Here is a 22,794-nt window from a genome sequence, read left to right as displayed (position 1 = left end):
AATCATGGAGTTCAATGACATTACGTAACCATCGGTTCAAGGGAGTGTGTCTGTGGGTGGGTTTATTTGGTGGGTTGCGCCCTGCACACAGCAGCAAGCTAAGGCGCATGGTGAACTGAAGCATATATGCAGCTGCCAATACTGGTGACAGCAGTCATGCTGGGGTTGAGGGGGAGTGGTGTTGGTGGAGAACACAATTAATGGAATGCGTGCTCATGACAAAGTTACCCTGGCTGCAGGGATGGTTTCTGTGAGGAATGGGGATGGCAAGAGAACGATGTCATGGGAGGGGAGGACGAGATGATGGCATTAGATAAGTGTGGCAAAATGGTAGGGATAGTTTATTCAAATTATTAAAAGGCTGTTCCTTGTGCTAAAAACGTAGATTGCTAAAGTTAAAAGGTTTCAGAAAAGCTGCTAGGTGAATTAAAAGAATACACCAATATTGATTCTGTAGATGGAGAGAATTGTAACAGTTCATACCCTCCAGATTTTCTACACAATTTAACTCAAATGGCGATGCCACTGCAACAATTAGACATACAAAGGAGCAATTGTACTGTTGGTTCAAAATTTGAACTTTAAATAAGGATTTAGTTAAAGAACAAGATTGATAGTTAGGAAGCTACTTTATTCAATGATAGATGCTGAAATTATCACAGAGAGATTTCAAGGAAATAAGTGTTTATTCTTAAAATAATCCATCAGATATACACCTGCCTTTTCAACTCAGCAGAAAACAGTTCCTCATTAGACTCGAATATTATAAGACAATAAGCAAGTCACAAGGCCAAACTCTTGACCAAGTTTATATTCATTTTCCTCGGTCTGTTTTTACACATGGACAACTTTGTGTAGCTTTTGATTTTGTTAAGTCTTTGATGAAAAAGTGACTAAAATGATGGTAAAAGAAGTAAGATGATCTCTATTAGTGTCACAAGTAGGCTTACATTAACACTGCAATTAAGTTACTGTGGAAAGCCCCTAGTCGCCACACTCCGGCACCTGGTCGGGTACACGGAGGGAGAATTCAGAATGTCCAATTCATCTAACAGCACGTCTTTCGGGACTTGTGGTTGGAAACCGGAGCACCCGGAGGAAACTCACGCAGACATGGGGAGAACATGCAGACTCCGCACAGACAGTGACCCAAGCCGGGAATTGAACCCGGGTCCCTGGCACTTTGAAGCAACAGTGCTACCCACTGCGCTACCATGCCGCCCAGGATCCCAGGTTCGATTCCCAGCTTGGGTCGCTGTCTGTGCGGAGTCTGCATGTTCTCCCCGTGTTTGCATGGGTTTCCTCCGGCTGCTCCAGTTTCCTCCCACAAGTCCCGAAAGACGTGCTGTTAGATGAATTGGACGTTCTGAATTCTCCCTCAGTATACCCGAACAGGCTGGCGGAGGGGATTTTCACAGTAACTTCATTGTAGTATTAATGCAAGCCTACTTGTGACAATAAAGAATGTTATTATTATATATTCTTTGGCTGCAAATGTTTTGAGAGTTAATCTTAGTGTGTTTTTCAGTCTGAATTTCCTGATTGCTTTGTGGCTTCTAATTATGTCCGTGAGTTGTTTAATCACTGGTTCATCAATCACGGAAACAGGAAATTCAATAATAAATAAACATGATAAAGCATTTGCTGGTTTGTGAGCTGACTGAAATCTGGAATTCAGCTGTGATGGTTGACGATCAAAATAATGCTACTGAACAATCTGTCAAGAGTATTTTGCATGTGCAACAAAATTTTGATACCTAAGAAGAAAGACTTCTTACATATGTTAGCAGGTTCAATGCAGCACACACTTTTGATAAGGTTTCTGCAGTAATCTGTCCTGTGCCTCCAGGGTAAATTCAGGTAATTGCACCAATTTCTAAACTGCTGAGGTTCATCAAAGAGCTCGCTAATTTCAGACCCCAGGTCAATGATTTATTTTACTTTGTGGTTGTTTTGCATCTGTAACAAATTGCAACTTCCGATCTGTGATTCTAAAATGTTATCTGGGGCTGGTTTAGCACAGTGGGCTAAAGAGCTGGCTTGTAATGCAGAACAATGCCAGCAGCGCCGGTTCACTTCCCGTACCAGCCTCCCCGAACAGGCGCCGGAATGTGGCGACTAGGGGCTTTTCACAGTAACTTCATTGAAGCCTACTTGTGACAATAAGCAATTATTATTATTATTACTCAATGTGTTCTGGACACAAGGGCCCTGATATGTACTGGATGGTTTTCCAAGTACTGAGGAGGCATTCTGGTCAGTATTCCCAAAAGCTTCACAGTGCGTATGTTTAATTTTAAAGAGGTGATGTGAGAGTGACTGCCCTTGATATCAATGTAGTGTAATTGTTTAATAAAATATTTATGCGGGCAGCATGGTGACGCAGTGGTTAGCACTGCTGCCTCATGGCACCAAGGACCAGGGTTCGATCCCGGCTACGGGTCACTGTCTGTGTGGAGTTTGCACTTTCTTTCCGTGTCTGCGTGAGTCTCACCCCCCCCATAACCCAAAGATGTGCAGGGTAGGTGGATTGGCCACACTAAATTGCCCCTTAATTGGAAAAAAATAATTGGGTACTCTAAATTTAAAAAAAGAATAGTTATGGTAATGAATGATGTAGACTATTAACAGTGACATCAGCAGTCATATTCCAGAAATCCTGCACAGCAGATCGAGCAACCAGCACTCAGCAGAGATGTGCCTACTTGGCAACTCATCATGTATATAGAGTACATAGTGTAAATAAGTCAATTTGAAGTGACTATGAAAGCAATAATCTCAGGATTACTTCCAGTCCCACGTGCACGTGAGCATAGAAATTGGAGAATCGAGCAATTGAACAAGTGGCTGGAGAGCTTGTGTAGGAGGGAGAACATCAAAGGCTGGATTCTCCGCTGTCGGGATTCTCTGTTGAGCTTGAGCAGGCAGCGCACCGACGCCCGGGGATTTCCCGACAACGTGGGGCTGCCGCTCAATGGGGAACCTCCTTGGCCGGCTGGCGGGATGGAGAATCCAGCCCCAGATTTTTGAGGCTCTGGGGCAGGTGGGATCGGTACAAAATAAACAGGCTGCACTTTAGCCGGGCGAGAACTGACATCCTGGCAAGGAGATGTGCTAGTGCTCTTGGGAAGGGTATAAACTAGATGGGCAGGGTGATGGGACCCTGAGAGGGAGCTCAGTTTCGAGGGAAGCAAAACTGGCAAAGGGAAGTAGAAAGCAGACGACCGTAGGCAAGCATCAAAATAGAGAATGATGTTAAAAATGCAGACATAAAGGCACTCTATCTGAATGCACATAGCATTCGCAAAAAGGTTGATGATTTGAAGGCACAAACTGAGGTTAAGAAAGGGAAAGAGGTGCAGCACGTAGTGTAGCAATTAGCACTGGGACTACGGCACTGAGGACCAGGGTTCGAATCCCGGCCCTGGGTCACTGTCCGTGTGGAGTTTGCACATTCTCCCCGTGTCTGCGTGGGTTTCACCCCCACAACCCAAAAATGTGCTGGTTAGGTGGATTGGCCACGCTAAAATTGCCCCTTAATTGGAAAAAAAATAATCGGGTACTCTAAATTTATAATTAAAAAAAGAAAGGGAAAGAGAATATGAATGCAAACTAGCGAGGACGAAAAGGGACTGAAAAAGCTTCCTTTGGTAACTGAAAAGGGAAAAATATCTAAGACAAAATGTGGTCCCTTTACAGGTGGGGACTGGAGAGTTTATAATGGGGAACAGGGAAATGGCAAAGAAACTAAACAGTTGCTTTGTGTCTGTCTTCATGGAAGAAAGTACAGAAAATCTCTCAGAATTACTAGGTGACCAATGGACTTGTGAAACTGAGGGACTAAAAGAAATTAGTATTAGTAAAGAGGTAGTACTTGAAAAGTTAACTGGATTGAAGGTTGATAAATCCCCTGGACCAAGTAAGCTTCATCCCAGAATGTTGAAGAAGGTGGCTAGAGAGAGACATTGGATGGTTTGGTGGTTATCCACGTGTCTGACTGGGTTTCCTCCGGGTGCTCCGGTTCCTCCCACAGTCCAAAGGTGTGCAGGTTAGGTGGATTGAACATGCAAAATTGCCCTTAGTGTCCAAGAGGGTTAGGTGGGATTACTGGGTTACGGGTATGGGGCGGAGGTGTGGGGCTTAAGTGGGGTGTTCTTCCAAGGACCTGTGCAGACTCGATGGGCTGAATGGCCTCCTTCTGCACTGTAAATTCTGTGATCTATGAACTAATTCTATGAGGGATGATCTCATGAAACGTGCTAAATTGGCGCAGGGCATGACAGGTTGGATGTAGATAAGGTATTTCCTCTCCTGGTGAGTCTAGAACAGGGGACATAATATCAGGATAAGGGGTAGGCCATTTAAGACTGAGATGGGGAGTAATTTCTTCACTCAGAGGGTGGTGAATCTTTGGAATTCTCAAAATTCTCAAATACATCACAAAGCACTTTACAGACAGTGAAATATTTCTTGAAGTTAGTCACTTATGAGATGTAGGAAACACTAATACCAACGTACATGCTAACATATGAACTAGGAGCAGGAGTAGGCCATTCGGCCCCTCGGGCCTGCTCCGCCATTCAATAAGATCATAGCTGATCTGATTGTAACCTCAACCCCACATCCCTGCCTACCTCTGATAATCTTTCACCCCTTGCTAATCAACAATCTTAATACCTTTAAAAATATTCAAAGTTTCTGCCTCCACTGCTTTTTCAGGAAGAGAGTCCCAAAGACTCTGCCCTCGGAGAGAACATTTATTTCCACATCTTTGTCTTAAATGGACGACTCCTTTTTTTTAAAGAAGTGACCCCAAGTTCCAGATTCTCCCACAAGATGTAACATTCTTTCCACATCCACCTTGTCAATACCCCTCAGCATCTTATATGGGGCGGCATGGTGGCACAGTGGTTATCATTGCTGCCTTACAATGCCAGGGACTGGGTCAATTCTGGCCTTGGGTTACTGTCTGTTTCCTCCTGGTGCTCCGGTTTCCTCCCACAGTCCAAAAGTACGCAGGTTAGGTAGATTGGCCACGCTAAATTGCCCTTTCGTGTCCAGGGATGTTTGACTTAGGTCGGGTTATGGGGGAATGGGCCAAGGTCAGCTGCTTTTTCAGAGGGTCGGTGCAGACACAATGGGCTGAATGGTCCCTTGCGCTGTAAGGATTCTATAATTCTACCCCAGATGGCTGTGGAAGCTCAGTCATTGAGCATGTTCAAGACAGAAATCGATAGATTTCTGGATACTAATGACATCAAAGAATATGGAGAAACATGGGAAAGTGATCTTGGTGTAGATGATCAGCCATGATCTAATTGAATGGTGGAGCAGGGTTGACAGGCTCCTGTTCCTGTGTACCCGAGTCAGGCAACAATCTCTCCAGATAGAACTGGCCATGCCACCAGTATATGCAACATAGCATTTGACTGAGTGTGCCATCAAAAAGAGCTAGTAAAATTGAAATGAATGGGAATCAGGGGGAAAATTCTCCACTGGTTGAAGTCCGATCTAACACAACGTAAGTTGGCTGTGATTAGTGGAGGCTAGTCATCTCAGTCCAAGGACATTGCTACAGGAGCAATAATCAGGGTATATAGCCTTTGCTGTATGCAGTGAACACCGACATTTGTTGATATCAGCTGGAACTGATCGAATTGGCTGAAGACAGGCATTAGTGGGGACCTCAAGAAGTTGTCAAGATGAATGGTCTACTTGATGTTTCCAGCTGAAGATCACTGCATATGCAAGCCTTTTCATTTGTATTTTGCAGTTTTTCATTGGAAATGTATGTAACCTTTCTGTCCAGACCCAAATGGTACATTCCCTATTTGTTCTAATCTGTCCATATTTTGTGAATATGACATTTTAGCCTGAATTGTGATTGGACAAAATGTGTGTGACCACAGGTTGTTTTTACAGGTGAATAGATAAATATGATAGTCAGGATATGAGGTTCTAAAACTATAATTACTCAGGGAGAGCAATCTACAATTAAAGGACCATAGCCTATTCGCTGTAATTATTCTGGCATCATCCGAATGCTCTTTCATTTTATATTGATAGTAATTTAAAAAAAATAAATACAGCAATCTCGATTCCAACTGGTGGATAAGATTCATAAGCGAGGCAGTTGCCACAATGTTTTCAAAGAATACTGCATTGTTGTCTGTTTTAAAATGTTTAATGGAAGAGCCAAGTACTGTTGAATGTGAACATAGAGTTCCTAAAGCACGTGTCAAAAGATATAGTTTGGAGGTTAGGGCTGATTAACAATGGCCAGTTGAATGAATTGATATCCCAAGCAGGGGTTATGATGGTTTGGACAGTCAAAATTTGTGGGAAGAAAGCATCCAAGCATGAATGTGAATGTACACGAGCCCAAGCTCACCCGCATTATTCCTGACAACGGTGCACCCCCCCCCGCCCCCCCCCCCCCGACATTAGGGGTACACCTAGGATGCCCATTTGCCGAGAGACCTACTATTTGTGGCAAATTAGTGTCTCCAATCCACAGAAGCTGCTTGGTGCCATCTACAGATAGGATGACAAAGTGCAGATGACTTGAAAACCGGAAGTGATGCTGCCTTGTTTAGATGAGGAAGACAGAGTACACGGTAAAATAAAAATGCTCTTTAATTTTTGTTCGGTTTGTTTGACATACCGATTAGCACCAGTACATACAGTAATGGGCAGACGGAGCTAACAGACTTGCACAGCACCAGCACGCCAGAAGGACTCCGCAGTTCCACAGCTACTAGAATGTACGCAGTTACCAGTTGAGTTTGCATCCATGTCAGGACTTTATAGAACATTCTCAGGACCCTCGATCCCGCAGTCAGTGAGCCCACATATCGGTGAACATGATGGTCGGCTTTTACAGTAACAGCCCACAAGATGAATCCAAAGATCTGACCAGGGTGAAGGCCGTGCCACCAAGCTGAAAAGGCAAATGTTGACATCAGAGGCTGAACTTTGCTGCGCTGAAACACCATCCGCCGGAGCCAACCGGCTGTGGTCCTATTCCATGTTCGAGCAAACTCGGATAGCTTATTGGTTGTTTCAAGTGTCCAGATATCAGCATCGGAGAAAGTGGCTTTTCCGGTCCTGTCGGTGTCTAATCCCAGGCCAACCAAATTGTTAAGAGATTCACTAAGAAGCCATTGAGAGTAATATGCTAATCGGAACATCAAAGCTGTAATCCAAATCAGTAAAATGTCCTTCGAAGCATCCCACTGAAGGGGCCCTTGGTTACTTTGCGCCGTAACACTGATACAATTCCTGACAGCCATTCTCAGCATGTTCAACAAAAAAAATAAGCCGCACTTTTTAAAAATGACCACAAGGGTTTGGCAATGCATTTCTTGCCAGACCTATTAAGGTTTTCCACGTGAATCCGGAACATTTGAAAAGGACACAGAGGTCCACCAAGTAGTGCAGGGAAATATAGCATGTAGCTGAAGTGTGGTAATAAACAATAGAGCATGTTCCAGCCAACGCCATCTTTCTGCATAATTCGAGCTGGAATCCTGCTTTCACCTTCATGAACGTCCAATGCCAGTGATGTTACTCTTTGTGTTAACAACATCAGAGAGGACAGCGCTATTATGAACCTGAATGTGAAACCAAGCATAGATCTCAATTAATTTATTTTTGTACAATAAATTAAACTGTTGCTGGAATAATACTTGTCAAAAAGAATTCCAAAGACTGGAAAGGAGCAGAAGATAGAATGTGTAGCAAGGGGAGCTCCCTCCCGGCCCTCGCCACGGCGGCACTCCCATTCCCACCCAAAAACACTCCAGCAGCCCGGTGGTGATAGCCACCCTCCAGTTCTGGAACCAACTACGGCAGCAATTTGGCCTGACCAAACGTCGGACAAAGCTCCCATCTGCAACAACCATAGGTTCACACCAGCGCTGACTGAAGCCACCGTTAAAACGTGGGGACAGGACAGAGGGACACTGACAGTCACGGACCTATACACGGACGGCAGGATCGCAACACTGGGCGAACTGACAGAGAAATTCCAGATAGCCAGGGGGAACGAGCTAAGGTACCTGCAACTCAAAAACTTCCTATGAAAGGAGACAAGGACGTACCCACAACCGACATTACTGGAAGAGTTACTGGACGCAAGCATCCTAGATAAAGGGAACTGTAGCGACATGTATGACCGACCGTAGAAAGGGCCGACACCATACTGGACGCAACAAGAAAGAATTGGGAGGAAGACCTGGGGATTGAAATAGGGTGGGGACTCTGGAGCACTGCATAGAGTCAACTCCACCTCCACGTGCGCAAGGCTCAGCCTGACGCAACTAAAAGTGGTATATAGAGCCCACTTAACAAGAACCCGTATGAGTAGGTTCTTCCCGGAGGTGGAGGGATTGATGTCAACGGCGCCAAGGGGGCCCTGCCAACCACGCCCACATGTTCTGGTCTTGCCCCAGACTTGCGGGGTACTGGACAGCCTTCTTCGAGGCAATGTCCAAAGTGGTGAGGGTGAGGGTGGAGCCATGCCCGAAAGTGGCAGTCTTCGGGGTATCAGGCCAGCCAGACCTATTCCTGGGGGAGGAGGGCGGAATCCCTTGCCTTTGCCTCCTTGGTCGCCCGCTGAAGAATCCTGTTCGGCTGGTGGTCAGCAGCACACCCAAAGCTGCAGATTGGCTGTCCGACCTCTCAGTATCTCTCCAAATGGAGAAAATCAAATTTGCCATCCGAGTCAGAATGATAGCCGGAAGGAGGGCATGGGAAACGATAACAAACGTGGCATCTACAGGAACAGAGAGCAAGGAAAATCCGGGCAAAAGACGGGACGCCCCCCCCCCCCCCCCCCCCCCCCCCCCCCCCCCCCACAAACAGGAGCGGCCGGACCAGGCATGCCTTTGAAGAAAGTGCAATATATCTGCTAGATGGCACTCCTGGCGCCATGAGGGAATGGGGGAGGACACCCGGTGGCCGTCAAGGTGACGGTGGCCCTGACTTCTATGCCACATGTCCTTCCAGGCGCCGAATGGGGACCTGTCCGGAATCTCACAGAGCTCGGTGCAAAAGAGCATCCGTGGCATCACGGAAGCCCTATATGCCCAGTCGGCCCACTACATCAAATTCAAAGGGGGTGTGGGTGGAGAGGGAGAGTGGTTATGGTGGAGAGGGGGTGTGGGGGTGGTGGTGGTGGAGAGGGGGTGTGGCCACCAGGATGCCCGGGCAGTGGGGTTCGCTGCCATCACCGAGATGCCCCGGGGCCAGGGGATGATCAAGAGGATGCATGACCCCCTACGAGCATCTACAGATGACAGGCCGATCTTCACAAACCGAAAGGGGTTTCACTCGATGAACGTGTAGCTGGTCTGTGATCATGAGATGCACATCAAACACGCTAATGCCCGATACCTGGGCAGTGTGGCCTGCTGCATCCTCCACAACATCACGCAGTGGAGGGGTGATGTGCTGGAGGAGGAGGATGAACGCCAGGCCTCGTCCGACGGGGAGGATGAGGGGGCGGGCAAGACCTGGGGCGCAGGCAGGCATGGGAAGCCGTACAATGTGCGCGCCAGGGCCAACATGCACAGGATGCTCTGATTGCCTCCAGATTCATCGACTTGGGGGCACGGGACTGGCCAGGGGTACGGACACCTCACCCCCGTCCCCACCCCCCACTGGCCACCTCCCTGGTTGCAACCCCCTCCGTGATAGCTACCTGCCGCACAAGGGGTGGGAGCTTGGCAGTAACAGTGGGTCTGGTGCATGGCTGGAGGATGATGACAGTACTTTGTGATGAGCTCTCGTACTCTGCAGCATTTGACAACGTCTGACTCCTGCCCACAGTAGCGCTTTCCACCATCCATCTGGGTGATCCCTGCATCCGTGCTGGCCATTCCATCACATGGAGAGGGGGGGGGGGGTGAGGGGGTGGTGGTGGTGGAGAGGGAGGTGAGGGGATGGAGAGGGAGGTGAAGGGGTGTGGGGTGGAGGGGGGGGGTTGTGGTGGTGGATAGGGGGGGGTGTGGTGGTGGTGGAGAGGGGGTGCGGGGTGGGAGTGGTGGAGAGGAGGTGTGGGGTGGGAGTGGTGGAGAGGGGGTGTGGAGTGGGAGTGGTGGAGAGGAGGTGTGGGGTGGGAGTGGTGGAGGGGTGTGTGGAGTGGGAGTGATGGAGAGGGGGTGTGGAGTGAGAGTGGTGGAGGGGGGTGTGGAGTGGGAGTGGTGGAGAGGGGGTGTGGGGGTGGGAGTGGTGGAGAGGAGGTGTGGGGTGGGAATGGGAGTGGGGGAGGGGGTGGGAGTGGGGAGAAGGAGTGGGGGTGGGAGTGGTGGAGAAGGGGTGTGGGGTTGTGTGGTGGAGAGGGGGGTGAGGGTGGGTGTGGGATTGTGTGGTGGAGAGGGGGGTGAGGGTGGGAGTGGGGTTGTGTGGTAGAGAGGGGGGTGAGGGTGGGAGTGGTGGAGAGGTGGGTGGGGTGGGGTTGTGTGGTGGAGAGGGGGGTGAGGGTGGGTGTGGGGTTGTGTGGTGGAGAGGGGGGTGAGGATGGGAGTGGTGGAGAGGGGGGTGGGGGTGGGGTTGTGTGGTGGAGAGGGGGGTGAGGGTGGGTGTGGGGTTGTGTGGTGGAGAGGGGGTGGGGTGGGAGTGGTGGAGAGGTGGTGTGGGGTGGGAATGGGAGTGGGGGGGGTGGGAGTGGTGGAGAGGGGGTGTGGGGCGGGAGTGGTGGAGGGGGGTGTAGGGTGGGAGTGGTGGAGAGGGGGTGTGGGGTGGGAATGGGAGTGGGGGAGGTGGTTGGGAGTGGGGGAGAGGGTGGGTGGGAGTGGTGGAGAAGGGGTGGGGGTGGGAGTGGTGGAGGTGGGAGTGGTGGAGAAGGGGTGTGGGGTTGTGTGGTGGAGAGGGGGGTGAGGGTGGGTGTGGGGTTGTGTGGTGGAGAGGGGGGTGAGGGTGGGAGTGGGGTTGTGTGGTGGAGAGGGGGGTGAGGGTGGGTGTGGGGTTGTGTGGTGGAGAGGGGGGGTGAGGGTGGGAGTGGTGGAGAGGGGGTGGGGGTGGGGTTGTGTGGTGGAGAGGGGGGTGAGGGTGGGTGTGGGGTTGTGTGGTGGAGAGGGGGGTGAGGGTGGGTGTGGGGTTGTATGGTGGAGAGGGGGGTGGGGGTGGGAGTGGTGGAGAGGAGGTGTGGGGTGGGAATGGGAGTGGGGGAGGTGGGTGGGAGTGGGGGAGAGGGTGGGTGGAGTGGTGAGAAGGGGTGGGGGTGGGAGTGGTGGAGAAGGCGGTGGAGGTGGGAGTGGGGAGAGGGGTGGGGTGGTGGTGGAGTGGGGTGGGGGGTGGGAGTGGTGGAGTGGTGGGGGTGGGGTGGAGTGGTGGGAGGGGGGTGGTGGGGTGGGAGTGGTGGTGGGGTGTGGGGTGGGGGGGTGGGGGTGGGAGTGGGGTGGGGTGGTGGGATGGGTGTGGTGGGTGTGGGGTGGGTGTGGGGGGTGAGGGGGGTAGGGGGTGTGGGGTTGTGTGGTGGAGAGGGGGGTAAGCGTGGGTGTGGGGTTGTGTGGTGGAGAGGGGGGTGAGGGGTGGGTGTGGGGTGGTGTGGGGGAGAGGGGGGTGGGGGTGGAGTGGGGAGAGGGGGGTGGGGTGGTGGGTGGAGAGGGGGGTGTGGGTGGGTGTGGGGTTGTGTGGTGGAGAGGGGGTGGGGGTGGGATGGCGGAGAGCGCGACGGGGCTGTTGATCTCGGGAGAGGCCAAAATTAAGAACCGTGCCGAGCGATGATCTGTTTGTGATTTAATCGGCCTGCCCCTGTCGGCATAATCAGCATCCCGCCGTGTGGCGAGAACCAATAATCAACACTAAACGCCGATCTCCATGCAATTAACAGGAGTGACTCCGTATCTAACGGCCTCCTGTGGTCTAACCATCTCCCCAGCAAGTTGCCACTCGGGCTCCTTTTTAAAAACGTGAAGCTGGTGGAAGGGAGTAGCCGTCTTCGCTGACAGGCCCTGAGCCCGGGACCACTGGATTGCTGCCCTGGTTCTTGGAGAGGGGTGGGAAGCAGGGGAGGATGGCCGCTCAAAGCCTCGACTGAGGTGGGGAGGGGAGTTGGGTGTCTCAGCGTCCGCGGGTCCGCCATACTACTCCCTGGTTCGTGTGTTCCCGTTCCTGGGGCAACCCCAGCCCGCCAGCCCCACCGACCATCCATAAAACCCTGCTGACTGCGGAGATCTCTGGCCACGCAGCTGAAGGCTATCGCTAATTGGGAATTAGCAATCGTAGTTAAGTGAGCACTTCACACCTCCAAGTGGATCCACGTGGGTGGGCGGCCCATGTAGCATGTGGGAGTCATTGCCTAGCATTCCAATCGGACTGAGATACCTGGAACACTGCATGGATGCAGCGGCCAACATCTGAGCACCCAGGGGCTGGGCCCCAGCACCGGGGACATTACTGAGGCCGGAGGGTGGGTGGGTGCACCGAGGGAGGGACCTGCGTCTGATCCAGGCAATGTCACATGCGGATGTCTGGGGTACACAGTGTGGGGTTCGGTGAGCAAGGGTCCCCGCTGCAGCCAGGAGTGCGTGCGCAGGGCGTGCCAGATGGCAGGGGATGTGGGCGGGGGAGGGGGGTGGACGGGAGAGCAATGGGGGAATAGGGAGCAATGGGGGGAGGACGGAGAAATGGGGGAATAGTGGGGAGGGGGATGCAATGGGGCAATTGGCCGCTGATTGTCCATCTCTCACCCTCTCCCGATTCCTTACAGATTTACACGCAATGGATGATATTTTGTCCAGCGGAAACTGCCCTCGTGCTGCTACTGGCAGGCCAGGCGGCCAGACACTGGAGGAGACAACGGCATCAGCGTCGACAGAGACTCGAGCCGGTGGCCCATGCACAGGGCCCCGCCCCACACGCTGAGGACCCAGAGGGGGAAGCTCCAGGTGTACAGGTATCGCTAGTCGTTCGAACAGATGACATGCACGTGTGCTGCACGAGGCTCCGCCTCAGCAAGGGGATGGTGCGGCACCTGTGCCATGTCCTGGTGGACTTAGCACCATGTGGAGGAGGAGGATAACCACTCCCGGTGACCGTCAGCCTTGAATGTCTACTCCTCAGGATCATTTCAGGGCTCGAGTGGGGACTTGTGTGGCATCTCACAGACTACAGCCCGCAAGTGCATCCGTGAAAGCCTCATTCGTGCCTTTGTTAGATCTTGATTTGACGATTCCCATGCTCCCAGCCAGCCTGCAACATTCTATTATCCATAACCTTGAGGCCATCAGAACTACTGCCCATGTCCTAACTTGCACCAAATTCTGTTCACCAATCACCCTTTGCTTGCTGACCTACATTGATTACTAGTTAAGAAATACTTTGATTGTAAAATTCTGATCCTTGTTTTCAAATTGCTCTGTGACCGATCCTTTCCCTACCTCTGTGATGTCCTCTAGCTCCACCACCCTCTTAGGATACCTACCGTATCCTAATTCTGGCATTTTGAGCTTGAGCATCCCCTACCCCTCCACTATTGGTGGCCATGACTGCAGTTGGCTTAAACTCCCTCACTAAACTTCTCCACCTCTCGACTTAATCTTCCTCCCTTAAGACATTCCTTAACGTTCCTCTTTGACTAAGCTTTTGGCCGCGAGTCTCCAGCCGTGTTGTGCTCTTCCTTGAGCGCAACGCGGCCGGAGAATACCGGGAAAAGCCTCCAGCGAGCCTGACAGCCTTTGCGCCTCCCGGGATTCTCCAAAGTCCTGCAAGATATTGGAGTGTTAAAAAAAAAATGGCCTAAACCGGTGAGAAACTCCCCAGGACCCAAAAAAGTGACTAAATATCATTGAGTAGCGGTGGGGAACTCACCGGTAGAGCCAGCGGGAAACTCCCTGAAAAAACCGCCACAAATTAACTTAGAATTGTTTTGGAAGAATCGCACCTGTCATGATACGCAAACATGCAACCAATGAACACTCAGAATAGGACACAACCAATGGGCAGTCAGGACACTCAGAGGTGGCATCACCACAAGGGGGCATGGCATAAACACTATAAAAGGGATGAGGCACTCACACCCTGCCTCTTTCCACAGACAGACATCTAGAGAGTTAGGCAGGGTTGATCAGCAGCATCACACCCCAGCACATGACTTAGAGCAAGCTGATACAGTTAGACTGAGTTACCACAGTTAGATTAGCAGAGAGTCAAACTCAATTTGAGAACTGTGTTAATAGTTCAATAAACACGTTGAACTCATTTCAGAGTCTGGAGCATCCTTTAGTTAAGACTGCATCAAGTAGCATCCTGTGTTATCCGAAGTAGCATAACACAACATGATACCAGGAGTGACTGTTCAATCTATTTAGTTCAACTCAGCAAGATCCGTGACAACCAGCTACTGAATATAGGCACAATGGACAAGATACAGGCTCCTCATCAGCTCAGGACCACCGGCAATCTTAGTGTCAACTGGCGATCATGCAAGCAGAAATTTCAACGATACGTGGAAGCATCCGACCTCAATGGCGCAACCGATGCTCGGAAGATAGCTCTTCTACTCACCACTGCGGGTGACCATGTGATAGAGATCTTCAACTCCTTTCACTTTTCCGAAGGGCAGGACAAAAGGAAGTACCAAACCATCCTGGACAAATTCGACAGCCACTGCGAGGTGGACACCAACAAAATCTTCGAGCACTACATCTTCAAGCAGAGGATGCAAGGTAAAGACGAATCCTTCAATTCCTATCTAACTAACCTTAGACTGCTAGCGCAATTCTGCAACTTCGGTGATATCACTGACTCCATGATCAGAGACCTAATCATTTTTGGAGTCCACGCTGATCCTCTGCGAGAGCAATTGTTGAAAATCAAGCACATGACCCTGCCAGTCGCGATTGAAACGTGTACTTTGCATGAGCAAGCTAAAAATCGCTATTCACAGTACAAAACGGGAGAAAGTGAAAAACAAGCCTCCCACGAGGTGGAGAGTGTTTGGGCCATCTCCCGGACGCAGCGCCTCCACATTGACGATAGCGGCCATTTCGCACGCTCTTCCCGGGGCCCGACGCATGCGCAAATCGATCGGGAACACGAAGTGGCCGAAAACCGCAATGCGCAGGTGCAGACGTCTGAGAACCACACCACGCATGCGCAACGACGCACTGAGCATCATGACGCCGAAGTCATGACGTGTGCGAACTGCGGCACCGCCCGTTTTTATAAAACTGCCCTGCAAGAGGCAAACGCTGTTTAAACTGTGGGAAACCAAACCGCTATGCAGCCATGTGCAGATCTGCACCATCAGTCAGGAGTCAGGGCTCCCAATTCCGACAGCGGCGCATCAGAAGTGTGCAACACTAAATGCATGACTCTGATCCAGGCAGTGCGATGGATCCAGATGATGAATACCTGGACAACACTTACCGAGTGGGCATTATTACGAAGTGCGAATACGCCACACCGGACACATCGTGAGTCCAATCAATCCTGGCCGTGGATTCCGAGGACGAATGGCATGCAATGATGAAGGTCAACCACTGCCCCATCCAGTTCAAACTGGACACAGGTGCCTCAGCTAACCTGATTTCGCAGGTGGACTTCAGGAGAATCAAGAAGCCCCCCACAATCCTTCCAACTGTCTGCAAACTCCTGGACTACAATGGAAACGCAATCAAGGCACTGTGGTCCTGCCATCTGCAGGTGTCCAGCCGACACACACAAGCAAGCTTACGCTTCGAGATTGTTAAACCAGACAGGGCGTCCCTGCTAGGTGCGCACGCCTGCAAGCAACTGAACCTCATTCAAAGGGTCTACACCACGATGCCGACCAATTCGGATCTTCAGGCCAGCATCGACGACATCCTGACCCAGTACCCAGATGTATTTAGCGGGATGGGCACGCTGCCGTACGAGTACAAGATTCTACTGCGGCCTGATGGCAAGCCAGTGGTCCACGCACCACGGCGTGTCCCTACTCCACTGAGAGAGCGCCTGAAGGCAGAGCTCACGAGTCTACAACAAAAAGGCATCATCTCCAAGGTCACTGACCAACCGACTGGGTTAGCTCGATGATGCGCGTAAAGAAGCTTTCGGGTGACCTGCGCATCTGCATTGACCCCAAGGATCTAAACAATAACATTATGCGGGAACATTACCCCATCCCGAAGAGGGAAGAAATCACGAGTGAGATGGCACACGCACGCGTCTTCACAAAATTGGACGCATCGCGAGGATTTGGGCAAATCCAACTTGAATAATCCAGCAGAAGGGTCTGCACATTCAACACTCCTTTTGGCAGGTTCTGCTACAATCGAATGCCATTTGGCATTATCTCGGCATCAGTGATTTTCCATCGCATCATGGAACAGATGATGGAGGGAATAGAAGGGGTTTGTGTCTACGTTGACGATATCATAATCTGATCCACAACCCCAGAGGAACATGTGTCGCGACTCAAGAAAGTATTCCGATGCATACATGAACATGGCCTCAAGCTAAACAGGTCCAAGTGCTGTTTTGGGATATCCACGCTGAAGTTCCTGGGCGATCAGATTTTGCAACACGGTGTGTGCCCGGACACAGACAAAATTAAAGCCATCGAGGCAATGAAAGTCCCCGAGGACAAGAAGGCAGTACTGTGCTTCCTGGGAATGGACAATTTCCTTGGCAAGTTCATCCCGAATTTGGCCACACACACCACGGCCCTACACAACCTGATGAAAAAATCAACCGCCTTTGAGTGGAAGGCGGAGCACCGAACAGAGTGGCTGGAGCTGAAAGCCAAGCTCACCACTGCACCCGCCCTTGCATTCTTTGACCCAGACCGAGAGACCAAGAGATCCACAGATGTGAGTCAGGATGGCATTGGGGTGGTGTTGCTTCAAAGTGACGACACGTCATCCTGGGTATCAGTAGCATACGTGTCACGGCAATGACACCTATTGAGACCTGGGGCGAGATTCTCCGACACCCCGCAAGGTCGGAGAATCGCCGGGGGCTGGCGTGAATCCCGCCCCCGCCGGTTGCCGAATTCTCCGGCACCGGATATTTGGCGGGGGCGGGAATCGTGCCGCACCGGTTGGCGGGCCACCCCCCGCGATTCTCCGGCCCGGATGGGCCGAAGTCCCGCTGCTAAAATGCCTGTCCCGCCGGCGTAGATTAAACCACCTACCTTACCGGCGGGACAAGGCGGTGCGGGCGGGCTCCGGGGTCCTGGGGGGGTGCGTGGGGCGATCTGGCCCCGGGGGGTGCCCCCACGGTGGCCTGGCCCGCGATCGGGGCCCACCGATCCACGGGCGGGCCTGTGCCGTGGGGCACTCTTTCCCTTCCGCCTTCGCCACGGTCTCCACCATGGCGGAGGCGGAAGAGACTTCCTCCACTGCGCATGCGCGGGAATGCCATCAGCGGCCGCTGACGCTCCCGCGCATGCGCCGCCCGGAGATGTCATTTCCGCGCCAGCTGGGGGGCACCAAAGGCCTTTTCTGCCAGCTGGCGGGGCGGAAATTTGTCCGGCGCGGGCCTAGCCCCTTAAGGTTGGGGCTCGGCCCCCCCAAGATGCGGAGCATTCCGCACCTTTGGGGCGGCGCAATGCCCAACTGATTTGCGCCGTTTTGGGCGCCAGTCGGCGGACATCGCGCCGATACCGGAGAATTTCGCCCCAGATATGTGCAGATTGAGAAGGAGTGCTTGGGTCTTCTCACCAGCATCCTCAAATATCATGATTATTGATGTGTTGGGTGTTCTGGATCCGTGGAACACATACAGGCCACCAACACTTAAAATAGTGCAACACTATTTTATTAAGTTAGAAACCGTTGAACATACTTTCACTGTGGGTTAACACGATGTTAGATTGAACTAAAGACCTATGCCTGTCCGAACCAGTCTATGCACTCAGCACATGGTGAGGACCTGTGGTGTAAGCTGTAAGCTCTGTCCTTGTAGGAGGCTGCATCCCGAATGAACGGGAACTCTGATGCCCCCTGTCTTTATAGTGCGTGTGCTCTAACTGGTGATTGGCTGCGGTGTTGTGTGTGTTGATTGGTCTTGCTGTGTGTCCATCAGTGTGTGTGTATCTGCACCATGGTATACTGGTGTATATCATGACAATTAAGTCTACAGCTTGCCAACATTTACCGTTCAGACGGATTATAGGCCTCTGGTCCACCTCATTCAAAAGGACCTGAACGACATGACGCCTCACTTGCAGAGAATTCTGCTCAAACTCTGGAGGTATGATTTCAATTTGGTGTACACACCTGGCAAGAGCTCATCATCGCCGATGCATTGTCCCGCTCCGTCAACTGACCCAGTGAACCACTGGAGATCATCCAGCACATTGAATTGCAGGTACAACTGTGTGCAAGCACTCTCCCGGCAACAGATGAGAAGATCGTTCTCATCTGAGAAGAGAAGGCCAAAGACCCCGTGTTGCAGCGAGTCATCCACAACCTCAGCAATGGCTGGCAGAAAGGGCAATGGCTGGCAGAAAGGGCAATGGCTGGCAGAAAGGGCAATGCCCTCAATTCCACTACGTCAAGGACGACCTGACGCTGATCGACGGCATCCTGCTCAAGCTGGACAGGATAGTCATCCCGCTATGTCTCCAGAGACTGGTGCTGCGGCAGATTCATGAGGGACACCTGGGCGCAGAAAAGTGCAGACGCAGGGCCCGGCAAGCTGTCTACTGGCCCGGCATCAACCAGGACATCACGGACATGGTCCTGAACTGCGAAACCTGTCAGAGGTTCCAACCAGCACAGAGCAAGGAAACGCTCCAACCACATGACCTAGAGACCTCTCCGTGGTCCAAGGTTGGCATTGATCTATTCCACGTGAATGGTCGCAACTATATCTTAATCATCGATTACTTTTCGAACTATCCTGAGGTGCTGAAGCTGCCAGAACTCACCTTACGGACCGTCATCAAAGCGTGTAAAGAGATATTCTCACAGTTTGGCATCCCGAACACTGTCATGAGCGACAATGGCCCGTGCTTCCACAGTCGAGAATGGTCCATGTTTGCCAAGAGCTACAATTTCAGGCCTGTCACCTCCAGTCCGCACTGTCCGCAGTCCAATGGCAAAGTCGAAAAAGGGGTGCACATCGTTAAGCAGCTCATCCGCAAGGCCTCGGACTCCGCTTCCAACATACACCTTGCTCTACTTGCGTACCGGGCGACTCCCTTGTCCACTGGCATGTTGCCAGCTCAACTGCTGATGAACAGGGACCTGCGGACGACGCTTCCAGCCAGACACCTGCCCAACCTTGATTACCTCCTGGTGCTGCAGAAGATGCAGCAGCTTCGCGACAGCCAGAAGCAGGGCTATGACGCACATGCCACCGATCGGGATGTGCTATCCCCGGCAGACACGGTCAGGATCAAGATACCGGATGGTTGGTGGCCTGCTCTGGCTGTCGTTGTTCGACAGGCCGCGCCCAGATCCTGTGTCATACGTATGGCTGATGGCTCCATTGTGCGAAGCAATCGAAGGGCACTGCGAAAAGTTGCTTGCCTACAACCACTTTCCCCCCATTTCCACATGTTGAATTGCCACCTCCAGACACCTCGAACCACGAGGCCACCAGTCATGCCTCCCACTCGCCTGTCAAGACATTGTCATCCCCTCCACCACCTCTCCGGCGGTCGACGAGGATCAGACGCAAGCCTCAGAGACTGGACTTATGAGCATTTGTTTTGTTTGTTCTGTATTCCTCAGTCAGTCACATCAGACAGACACATTCACATGTATATACATGTAAAAAAAAAAGAAGAAAGAAAATGGGGGGGATGTCATGATCAGCAAACATGCAACTAATGAACACTCAGAATGGGCAGTCAGGACACTCAGAGGTGGCATCACCACGAGGGGGCATGACATAAACACTATAAAAGGGATGAGGCACTTACACCCTGTCTCTTTCCACAGACAGACATCTAGAGAGTTAGACAGGGTTGATCAGCAGCATCACACCCCAGCATGTGGCTTAGAGCAAGCTGGTACAGTTAGACTGAGTTACTACAGTTAGATTAGCAGAGAGTCGCACTCATTTGAGAACGGTGTTAATAGTTCAATAAACACGTTGAACTCATTTCAGAGTCTGGAGCATCCTGTTGTTAAGACTGCATCAAGTAGCAGCCTGTGTTATCCGAAGCAGCATAACACAACAGCACCCATTATGTCGTAATGTATCTTGGTGTCATAGTTTCATAATGTCTCTGTGAAGTACCTTGGGTCATTTTATCACACTGGAAGCACTTTATTAATACAAGTTCTTGTAGTTGAGAGCGAAGTCGCGTTATTCACTGATGATTACACAATGCTCATTTCAATTCTGAATTCATCAGAGAATAAAGCAGCCTGCACCCACATGGAGCAAGGCCTGGGCAAAATCCAGGTTTCAGCTAATAAGTGGCAAGTAATGCTCACATAGACCATCTCCACCCAGAAAACATCTAACCACTTCCCCTTGGCATTGCCATTATCGATACCCCCATCATCAACATCCTCGCAGGAATGGATTGACTAGATTTCTCTCTGGAGAGCTGGCAATTACTTGATGGGTCGATTGGCCTCCTACTGTACTGCAAATGATCTATCACTCTATGAATCATCATTGACCAGGAACTCACCGAGCCACACATACCTGCGGTGGCCACTAGCACAGTGTGGAGGGTGTATGTTCTGCGGAGACTGACTTCTCTGAATCTTCTGAATTCCCAAAGCCTCTCCATAACTATAAGACACAAGTCAGAAGTGTGTTGGAATACTCTCAGCTTGCCTGGATTGGTGCAACTACAGCAGTATTCAAGATGCGCAACAATATCCAAGGTATGGTAAGCCTAACATACGATGAACGTCTGAGGATCCTGGGATTATATTCATTGGAGTTTAGGAGGTTGAGGGGAGATCTAATAGAAACTTACAAGATAATGAATGGCTTAGATAGGGTGGATGTAGGGAAGTTGTTTCCATTAGCAGGGGAGACTAGGACCCGGGGGCACAGCCTTAGAATAAAAGGGAGTCACTTTAGAACAGAGATGAGGAGAAATTTCTTCAGCCAGAGAGTGGTGGGTCTGTGGAATTCATTGCCACAGAGGGCGGTGGAGGCCGGGACGTTGAGTGTCTTTAAGACAGAAGTTGATAAATTCTTGATTTCTCGAGGAATTAAGGGCTATGGAGAGAGAGCGGGTAAATGGAGTTGAAATCAGCCATGATTGAATGGTGGAGTGGACTCGATGGGCCGAATGGCCTTACTTCCGCTCCTATGTCTTATGGTCTTATGGTATAGCAGTCTGCTCCCAACCCACTATCTCAAACTCCTCCCCCACTAGTGTACTATGGCAGCTGTGTTGACTATCCTCAGGATGCATTGCAGTAACTCACCAAGACTTAGCACTTCCCAACTCATGTACTCCACCACCGAGAAAGACAAGGGCAGCACATGCATGGTAATATTCCAAGTTCCCCTTTGAGCCATGCACCATCCTGACTTGGAAATATATCCTGGTTCCTTCTTCGTCACAAGGTCAAAATCTTAGAACTGTATATAACTGCACCGTGGAAGTAACTTCACCACATTGACTTTCTCAATGACAATCAGGGCTGTTAGTGATATTCACAAACTTTGAATCAGCATAAACAAAGTATGGAAAATGAGTTCAAACTAGAGTTTCAGCTTAAAGGTTATACAGCATAGATTTAGTTTGTAAACTAAATGCTGGGAAATAGAAGATAATTGAAATGAAGAAGGTTTACTTAAATACAACATTCCTTACCAGTGATAAATAGACCAGCTCCATACTATGCCCAGGAACAGCTCATTAGTGGGATATAAAAACTCATGCCTCATCTTGTGCAAGATATTTTGTTAAACAAAAAGACAGATGTCAAGGGAACAAAAGTGTCGTTTGGCATGCCTATGCATTTATGCCTCACTAGCTTGAGATCTTCCTGGACTCTTAAACCACTGTTAGAAATGATTACCACCTCCTGATGCATGCCTTATCCAGATTGGTCAATTTTCTTTAAATTGGTCAGATTGGTCAATTTAAATGAGACAAGAGTATAAGAGTTTGGAACAACTCCTGGCAGATGCTATCAGATTCTGTCTTCCTTTTCTCATAATCTTTACTTAGCAGAAGTAGAGTGGCACCTTTTACAAACACAGTATTGAAGACAGGGGTGACATGGAGATGCCGGTGTTGGACTGGGGTGAGCACAGTAAGGAGTCTTACAACACCAGGTTAACCTACCTCTTCATTCACCTGAGGAAGGAGCAGTGCTCCATAAGTTAGTGATTCGAAACAAACCTGTTGGACTTTAACCTGGTGTTGTAAGACTTCTTCTTGAAGACCGGGATTGGGAGGTAGTTACAGATTGTATGACAAGATCAGTCAATTGCAGGCAGAGATAGGTGTGCCAATTTCTCTGAGGCGTAGGAAGATGAAATTTAAGTCAGCGAGCTCTGAGAAAGACCCATGGGGGTAAGGTGTGTTCAGCCAAAGCACGTGAAGGACAAGAAATACTTACTGCAACTGTCCAACAGATATATGACGCTAAATTCTCCTTCCATTGGCTGGTTTGTGGCAGAGCAGGAATACCTACCTCCAATTGAAGCCTCTAACTTGCAGCAATTTTATCCCAAGCCCTTATTAATTTGCCCTAAGGAGTGAATCTCATAATTTATTCTGATATAAACATTAATACAGGACTTCCTCACTCAGCAGTTGTGCGGTTTTTAAAAAATTGTCATATTCTTCGATTGTGTTGATTTTGGAGCATCACTTATATTTGTTTTATACTTTCATTGATGGTGTTATTTTCTTTCTTTTCCAGTGGT

The 22,794-nt window shown here is 50.4% G+C and overlaps 1 protein-coding gene across 1 annotated transcript in view; it reads right to left on the bottom strand.

Annotated features, from left to right (window-relative positions):
• Positions 1–6,635: 6,635 nt before the first annotated feature.
• mboat4 (membrane bound O-acyltransferase domain containing 4) overlaps positions 6,636–22,794 on the bottom strand; it is a 36,514-nt gene continuing 20,355 nt past the window's right edge. The window contains exons 3-4 of the mRNA XM_072517609.1: positions 7,341–7,613; positions 6,636–7,269 (exon numbers count right to left, since the gene is read on the bottom strand). Coding sequence (XP_072373710.1) covers positions 6,636–7,269; positions 7,341–7,613 — 907 coding nt within the window. The remainder of the gene's footprint in view (positions 7,270–7,340; positions 7,614–22,794) is intronic.

Source organism: Scyliorhinus torazame, chromosome 9 (assembly GCF_047496885.1).
Source record: "Scyliorhinus torazame isolate Kashiwa2021f chromosome 9, sScyTor2.1, whole genome shotgun sequence".
NCBI lineage: Eukaryota > Metazoa > Chordata > Chondrichthyes > Carcharhiniformes > Scyliorhinidae > Scyliorhinus > Scyliorhinus torazame.
Note: the sequence above shows the minus strand (reverse complement) of the source record. Positions and strands in the feature narration are given on the sequence as shown.